This window comes from Hordeum vulgare, chromosome 3H, assembly GCF_904849725.1.
Source record: "Hordeum vulgare subsp. vulgare chromosome 3H, MorexV3_pseudomolecules_assembly, whole genome shotgun sequence".
NCBI lineage: Eukaryota > Viridiplantae > Streptophyta > Magnoliopsida > Poales > Poaceae > Hordeum > Hordeum vulgare.
Window position 1 is genome coordinate 181924460 of NC_058520.1, and position 9306 is coordinate 181933765.

Below are 9306 nucleotides of genomic sequence, written 5' to 3' on the forward strand. Positions count from 1 at the left end.
AAGACGAGGAGTAGTTACCTGTGGCATTAGGTGTGCCCCTTTTTGGTGTCTTGTGCCAAAGGGGGAGAGAGTCTAGGATTTGCTTTCATATTCGAACTTTGCATTGCTTTGTTTTATTTCGTATAGTTTGCTTCGAACTTGCTTTGATTCTCGTTTGCTATCTTTTATGAGACATGCTCTTATGTGAGATTTATTCCCATCATATGTTGTGAGTCATATGACCCGTATTGTCATATATCTCTATCTTTTTGTTCTCATATTATTCTCTGTGCAAATCCGGTATTGTCATCAATCCACCAAAAAGGGGGGGATTGTTGGGGCATAGTTTATGCCTAAGTAATTTTGGTGATTGATAACAGTACCGTACAGGACTAACCGTGTGTGTCAAGGTTTCAGATAACACACGTCAACGGCACAAGACGACACGTCTCCTCTCTCATGGAACGGAAGCACGGCGCTCTCTACGATTCTCTTTATTTGAGTCATAGGAAAGTCGTACTATTAAGAGGGGATCCGTAGTGGAAAGGTTTGGGTGGAATCTATCTTTACACACGCACACTTCACATTCTCCCTTTCCTTATCTTTGGAGCGGACCTCGCCTATTTGTCTTTTGCTCTGTGCAAAATGGTCCCCAGCGGTAGTACCGCTGGTTCCAGCGGTAGTACCGCTGGACTGCTAGCGGTAGTACCGCTGCCGCCAGCGGTAGTACTGCTAGCTGGCGGTAGTACCGCCCCTGGTCAGCGGTAGTACCGCTCCAAGTGCTTTGTTCCACCTACCTAGCGGTAGTTCGTGGACGGACCCTTTTGCGAAGACTTTCTCAGCGGTAGTAGTGTTTGTGCACTACCAAGGGGCCAGCGGTAGTACCGCTGGTGACAGCGGTAGTACCGCTGGAGGCCTAGCGGTAGTACCGCTGCAGCCAACGGTAGTACCGCTCCTGCTCAGCGGTAGTACCGCTGGAGCTCGGGCAGAGAGTGGGAAAACGGTCTGAATTTTCCCCCCACTATATAAAGGGTTCTTCTAGCTGAGGAACCCTATCTCTTACCTCTCTAAGCTCCATTGTTGCTCCCTAAGCTCAAAAGTGCCCGATCTCTCTCCCTAGCCAATCAAACTTGTTGATTCTTTAGGGATTGGTTGAGAAGGCCTAGATCTACACTTCCACCAAGAGAAAAGTTGATTCCCCCACCAATCCCTTGCGGATCTTGTTACTCTTGGGTATTTGAGCATCCTAGACGGTTGAGGTCACCTCGAAGCCATATTCCATTGTGGTGAAGCTTCATGGTTTAGTTGGGAGCCTCCAAGCTTTGTGTGGAGTTGCCCCAACCTTGTTTGTAAAGGTTCGGTTGCCGCCTTCAAGGGCACCTATAGTGGAATCACGGTACCTTGCATCGTGCGAGGGCGTGAGGAGAATACGGTGGCCTTAGTGGCTTTTTGGGGAGCATTGTGCCTCCACACCGCTCCAACGGAGACGTACTTCCTGTCAAAGGGAAGGAACTTCGGTAACATATCCTCGTCTCCATCGGTTCCACTTGTGGTTATCTCTATCCTTTACTTTGTATTTGCTTATGCTTGTGACTATATCTTACTTGTCTTAATAGCTCTCGTTGTTAGCTTCTATAGGGTTCACCTCATTGCCATATTATTTGTGAACCCGTATAGTGTTTACCTTAACTTGGTAAGATTAATTAAAAAGTGGTCGTTGTCTATTCACCCCCCCCCTCTAGCCAACCATATCGATCCTTTCACATCTAAAGATGAAATTTGAGATGAAGGATTTGGGTAAAACCAAATTTTGCTAAGGTATTCAACTTGAGCACCTCCCTCAGGAATCATGGTACACCAAGCTCCCAATATCCAGAAAATATTGGAGAAATTCAATATGGATAAATCCTATCCATCTAAAAACTCCTATGGTAGTTCGATCTCTAGACGTAGAGAAAGATCCGTTTAGACCGAGGGATCATAGAGAAGAGGTGTTGGGACCTGAAGTTCCATATCTCACTGCCATTGGAGCGCTTATGTATCTTGCAAATTGCACAAGACCTGATATTGCATTTGCACTAAATCTACTTGCTAGACATAGAGCAGCTCCCGCCAAACGTCATTGGTCTTGAGTGAAGAATATCTATAGATATCTCCAAGGCACAAAGGATTTCGGCCTATTTTTTCAGTTCCACAGAAATCATGACTCTTATATGATTGGATATGCAGATGGCGGTTATTTGTGTGGTCCCCATAATGCCAGATCTCAGACCGGCTTTGTGTTCCTACATGGTGGTACTGCTATATCATGGAAGTCTTCAAAACAGACTCTGGTGGCAACATCTACCAATCATTCTGAAATAATTTCATTATTTGAAGCATCATGTGAATGTGTATGGCTTCGCAGAATGATAAACCACATACAACAGTCATGTGGAATTGGTTCGATAGAATCACCCACCATTATCTATGAGGATAATGCGGCATGTGTTGCACAGATGCAAATAGGGTACATCAAGAGTAATATCACTAAGCTACGTCTAGAGATGAAGGATTCGGGTAAAACCTAATTTTTCTTAGGTATTCAACTTGAGCACCTTCCCTCAAGAATCATGGTACACCAAGCTGCCTATATCTAGAAAATATTTGAGAAATTCAATGTGGACAAATCCTATCCATCTAAAACTCCTATGTTGGTTCGATCTCTAGACGTAGAGAAAGATCCGTTCAGGCCAAGGGATGACGGAGAAGAGGTGTTGGGACCTAAAGTTCCATACCTCGGTGCCGTTGGAGCGCTTATGTATCTTGCAAATTGCACAAGACGTGATATTGCATTTGCAGTGAATCTACTTGCAGACACATGGTAGCTCCCAACAAACGTCATTGGTCTGGAGTGAAGAATATCTTTCGATATCTCCAAGGCACAAAGGATCTTATCCTATTTTTTCAATTTCAAAGAAATCTGGACTCTGATATGATTGGATATGCACATGCCGGCTATTTGTGTGATCCCCATAATGCCAGATCACAAACCGATTTTGTGTTCCTACATGGTGGTACTGCTATATCATCGAAGTCTTCAAAACAGGCTCTGGTGGAAACATCTACCAATCATTCTGAAATAATTTCATAATTTGAAGCATCATATGAACGTGTATGGCTTCGCAGAATGATAAACCACATACAACAGTCATGTGGAATTGGTTCGATAGAATCACCCACCATTATGTATGAAGATTATGTGGCCTGTCTTGCAAGATGCAAACAGGATACTTCAAGAGTAATATCACTAAGCATATTTGTCCTATGTGGTTTATCCTCAGAAAAGCGGGAAAATAAGTATCTTGTAAGTCAAATCATGCGACAACCTTGCTGATTTATTTACCAAATCTCTACCAAATTCTACATTCCAAAAATATGTTAATGGAATTGGTATGCGACGACTTAGGGACTTGCACTCGTTAGGGGGGGTCTCTTCTTGAGATATCCTTCTTTATGACCCCCACATTATGCTATCTCTTTGTGAATTTATGTTTCACGTTCTCGTCAAGTTTTGATGAAGAACTTTTTAGAGGAGAATCGTTTTAAGATGGTAGCGTTAAGATTAATTACAAATATGTAATTAAGGGAAAATCTCCCCTTGCCCCTAACGACGGAGCGGTTGCTCCCGAAACAGACGTCGCATCTCCTCGGGCTAGAACCGACGCATCCCCTCGTATCGTCGTGTCTCCCCCCGTGTATAAATTGCAGATTCCTGCACTTCAATGGATTATAGATTTCACTTTTCTCAAACAAGCTCTTCAAATCTTGTCAACTGGTATCATGAGTCTTTGGCAGGCGTTTAAATCTCAGGAGGACAATGTTGAGTTTTTTTCCTTGTAAAAATTGTTTCCCCTCCTTTTGATCTATGGTGGCACCAATGACTCAACGGCGAGTGTGGTGTTTGCATCAGTTTAAGATTGCATGAATTTGCTATGGAAAGAAGGATGACATGAAATTACAATGGGACATAACAAGAGGAACTGATCGGTTGAGATAAGGAAGAGGAACATAATTGGACAGACGTAAAACCAATTGAGAAACAACACAATCAAAGGATTGAAAGGCGAAACGCGGATGAAGCGAAAGTGGTAAACAGTAACAACGGATAGGACATGATTGAAAAGAAGAACCAGTTTAATGATAAATAAAGATCTGAACAAGATAGAGGATTAAAAAGAAGAACCAATCTAACAGTAAAGAAATTAAACATGACTTAAATGTGAAACCAACCTACACGAATATGGTCATAGACAGACGGTTGGACGAAGTATTATTAGTGCAAGATAAACTTACGTATATTGTGCCATAATGACAGGTTTTGGAATTTCTTTTTTTTAAAAGCAATTTCCGTGAAAACACGTTCCCAGATCAACGTGCAAATCAACACCAAATATTAGTACAAGGTAAACAAGTTTTAGCTCTGAAACGTTGTTAGTAGCCAAAATTCATCAAAGCATGACCGGCAAAGCGGCTGTGTCAGCAAGCAAGCAAACAGGTCATCGATTCAAATTCCAATAATAACTGAAATCCATAGTGAAATAGATGATGATTATTACTCGCTAATTTACATAAGTATCCTTAGTTCAATTCGAATAAATAAAGATGACTCCAAGCTGTTAACTATGGTTCATGGTTACAAATCTAGCATGTAGTAAGAGAGTACTTGTCACAGCTATTATTCCCCTGTGTTTTTGTTCTTTTCTGTTTGGCACTCATCCATCACCATAATACCTAGCCAGACTGACCAAAAAGACGGAGCTTCGTATGTACAAACACTATGCAGAAACCACACCAGAGAACAGAATACTGAATACGTATAACAACCAAGTATCTCCATAAGGCAAGGATCCCAGCCACATACTGCTCATCCACTTTAATCACAGTGCCTACTGTCAAGATTCACAGTGCGTAGATGCTACAGATTTGTACAGCTAAAACTAAGCACGCTTCCGATCCCTCTACTACAAACTGATCCCACTGCGGTGACGTCCATGGTGCAGTATTGCTGCAGCAACTCCAACCATGCAAAGTGCAACAAGTATATTCAGTCCAGTTGCTGAACAGCCTCTAAATGCCCTTTGGACGCCCCTGAAAAATCCTTGGTTGTTGTGGTTTCCACTTGACTTCCCTGCATCAGACTGCTTGACAGAAGTAATATCACGCACATGTTTCTTCTGGTGTTTCACATTAGTCATGAGATCAAGATGACCATTGTTGTCAACGAACTTGATAGTCTGATTGATGGATTCAGAGCTGCTCGTAACCATCCTGCCAAGCCTTTGCTGAAGTCGAGCCTTGGCCTTGTATGGTGGAACACTAGTCGCAGATGTTCCCCCATGACGTGTTCGCACTACAACAGCGGGTTCATTTGACAGATTAGGTCCATTATTTTCCAGAGGTAACTGTAGCTCTTTCATCTGAAATTCATCCATGAAGTCGTTTGACAGACTAAAGGGATCCGCCGCCGTAAAGTATGTGTGTTGCCATGAAGTGAAGTCATCACTACCAGGATACAACATGCTGTGAATATCATCTGACAACAGGAAGTCTGTATCATCTGCCAGAGTCTGGTTAGGACTGGCATAGTCCTGTTCCACCTTCGGAGCCATAGCATCAATGTTCTGTAATTCAGCAGGGAAAACAAATGCAATGAGTGAGCATGCAGAAACTAAAAAATATACTAGTCAATATAGTACCATGCCCAGCAGAAAGGAGAAGATAGATAGCTCATAATTTGCACTATGATACCCTCGTAACTTAAAATTAATATTTTAGAGTATTAGTGTTACATGAGCCCATAATCCGTGTTAACCAGTCAGGTACACACAAATTCAGCAACAAAGAGACAGGACAAAGGAGTAGCACTAGCACATAAGCTAGTTTAAGGAATTAACAGGTTGTAATAACCCATAACTCCAGTTGCTCTGGAGATGGACGCCTAACGGCTTCTACTCGGCGCAGTCATGCTATGCGGCCAGTTTCCAAGGATCTACGAGATGCCAAGCTGATTTCGAAAAGCTGGGCGCTACCACGGGTAAAAATTCTTCCATTGGCTGGCTGCCCAGGATCGCTGCTGGACAGCTGAAAGACTTGCTAGATGCGGACTGCAGCATCACCCAAGATGCCTCCTTTGTGACCAGACCATGGAGACTATGCAACACCTGACCCTGACTTGCCCCTTTGCTCGTCAGACATGGCATACTATCCTCGGCTGGATGCGCATGACAACCCAAATCCCAGGCCAGGAGCTCACTGTCTTGGGAGTGGTGGTTACGCACGAAGGAGCAGGCACCGCCGACGCACCGTAAGACCGTCAAGTAAATCGCGCTGCTAGTTCCTGGATGTTATGGAAACATAGAAACGCACGTGTCTTCGACAATTTCCATCGAATCACTAGTGGATAGGATCAAAGACGAGGCCCGATGTTGGGCAAAGGCTGGGGCCCAGGGACTTCGGGTTGTTCTGCCCACATCCTGGGGAACGCAAAGGTCCTTTGCGTTTTCTCAAAAAAATAACCCATAACTCTGGCTAGTTTTAACTTTATTTAAGATTGCATCGCACAATTCAGAGTTCCTTGAAAATAATTAATTACGCTGCAATCTAGCTTTTGTTTTTGAAAAATGTGCATAAATAAACTCATTTGTAGTGCACTGTTACAGTATTTCCTGGCACGAGTGGTTTGTGCTCTATCAACTACCATCAAGCAACTAGCACATGCAAGAGATAAAAATTATTACGAAGAAGCTTCATGGCTTGCAAAATCTACCAAATAGTTTCTTGTCTATGCATAAGCATTTTCCCTTACAAGGGAACTATTGGTTGAATTGTTTTAATACTATAAGAACTGCTGTGAGTGATAACATACCGATGATTCAGCATTTTGTTCATCCGGAGACAGTTGAGCAGAAACAGAATCCACTACAGTGTTAGCAGAAGGATCAAAGGAGGGATCAATCAGTTCTTCCAGCCATTGTTGAATGTCAGCATCCCCATCTGGAGTTGTGTGAGCAGGGATAGCTACAGTAGCAGCATCACTTGGAAGTTCACCACCAATAATTGATGATCCAGCAGTATCTGGTTGTTCAACACTGACAGCTAAAATAGCAGCAACATTTGGTTGTTGTGGCTGAGGATTATTATTGCCCACCTCGTTACCATTCTCTGATGTCCAGTCAATTCTTTTAGTAACTTTACATAGAACAAAGGCATCCTGAAGGAGAAAGAAACAGCATTAGCACACTAGATTTCAAGTTTGTCCCTTTTTTTAAGGCATGTAACTCAGCATGTGAAATACACATTAAGTACTGTAACATAACATGTAGAAGATGCAACAAAATGTATCTAGATCTCTCTATACTAATGTTTTGAAACCTCAATCGTTGGTACAATACCTACCTTCATATCAGGGCAAGCTTGACATTCGTTCTCATCTATGTAGTATTCATGCATAATCCACTCAGTACGTTTTCCAGTGGGAGGCCGACCTTCATGAAAAACTAAAGTTTTCTTTGTTCCTATGGTTCGCTTATCCACCTTAATGGCCCGGTCTTTTCCGGTAGACTTCCAATACCCAGCAACCGTTGCCCTATTTGAGCGAGCACCATTAGGATACTTTCTGTCTCGAGCAGCAAAGAAATGCCACTTGTTATCCTGGGTTGGAACATTGCACTTTGCTGCAACATGAAGTATCATCATAGGATTAGATACGACGAGGATTTGAAGAACACAATGGATGAAATCTAGAATGCATCAGACACTAAAAACAGAAAATAAATCCTCAATAATGCTAAAGGACGGGTGGTGACAAAGAAAATACATCATTAGCAATCAACTGTTAGATTTATTAGACAAAAGACAAAGCAGTATACACTACCAACACTGGTTAAACAAGGGTCTATGCCACATTCTTTAGTTACGCTTAACAAATGTCTAGTTATGATCTCATTACCCGATAATAATGATTATGTGACATGAGAAGGCTCAATTTGTGGGAGGAAAAACAAAGTATAAATATGGGAGCAGAAACTAAAGCTTTTTCTCCTCCATACTGTATTTTTCTATGAACCAAAATAATCACAGGCAACCATATAGAAGCATGTTCAACTTACCAGGTAAATCCCATGGTTCATGCTTGTATATATCCACCTCTGGTATAATGTCATACTCAATTTTCTGACCGAGTATTTTCTTTTTCAGATAGTGAGCAACGAGTTCAGTGTCCTTGGGATGGAATCCAAATCCTGGTGGTAGAGCCATGGCACGTAGAGTTTCCATTGTACTGGATGATCTGCGCAAGAATAACAGAACATAAATACGATTAGTACGGTGATTTTGAGACTGTGCAGAGTAACTAGAACCACTTGGTAATCTTACAGTACCCCCTCTCTCCCCTTACTCCACACGACGACCAAAAGGGGATCCATTAGTACTGTAACGAGACGGCAATGAGCCCCAGTTCCCCGCGCACCATGGTGCAACTCGAATCCCCGCGTGTGGTTGATCGAACCAGCGGGCCAAGGTTTCGCGGGGAGGGGCCCCGAATAGAGTTCCGCGTCCACCAATCGGACATGAGGGGAGGAGGAGCTCTGGCCAACAACACAAAAATCCCTCCTCCCATGCCCCCAAAGGCGTAAATCCAGGAGCACCAAAACCTCAAGCCCTAAACCAACGAGAGCTCTGCCGGTAACCGCGGAAAAAACGCCGCCACCGAGGAAGGCGTCTCTTCTCACGCGAAACGGAATGGATCGGAAAGTGGTCGCCGAGGAAGGAGTTCCCTCACCTGTGGTGCGGAGAGCGGAACCGCGCCGGCGCCGGGACCTACCCCCAACCGATCGATCAGAGGGGATAGCAGTAGCCACCAGGGGGGAGCCGGAGCTGGGGCTAATTCGCCATGGAGGATCAGGACGGAAGGCGGATGGGGGTCGTGGAAGAGGCGGTGGAGGCGAAGAGGCCGAGGCGGTCGCAGGAACTGGTCAAGTCTTCGTCACGGCTTGCTGGCGGGCGGGTGGGTGGGCGGCCGCGGCGTGGTGCCGTGTCTCTTGGTGGGCAGACGCAGCGAGGGGGGCTGGAAAAGGGATGAATGGGATGCGAGGCGCGTGAGGTGAGACGTGGGGTGAGAGGATGAGGAGGGCACGAGGAAGCTGCCAAGAAGCGGGGCTGTGGCGTGCGCCCACTCTGTGCGGACGCGTTTTTAAGCCAATAAATTCGCTTCCTTAACGCGGGCGTCCTCCCTCCCGGTCAAGCCGTCGGATCCGCTGATTCGCTCCCTCGGAGCGCCGGTGCGCT

At 44.3% G+C, this 9306-nt stretch overlaps 1 protein-coding gene across 1 annotated transcript; it reads right to left on the bottom strand.

The window, feature by feature from the left end:
- Window positions 1-4552: 4552 nt before the first annotated feature.
- Window positions 4553-9056, bottom strand: LOC123443434 (NAC domain-containing protein 74-like). The gene is made up of 5 exons (XM_045119802.1): window positions 8801-9056; window positions 8130-8308; window positions 7417-7694; window positions 6887-7231; window positions 4553-5642 (listed from the first exon to the last, which is right to left on the bottom strand). Exons 2-5 carry the CDS (start codon window positions 8293-8295, stop codon window positions 4983-4985), a joined length of 1449 nt encoding a protein of 482 aa, XP_044975737.1. The 5' UTR covers window positions 8296-8308; window positions 8801-9056; the 3' UTR covers window positions 4553-4982.
- Between the last annotated feature and the right edge of the window lie 250 nt (window positions 9057-9306).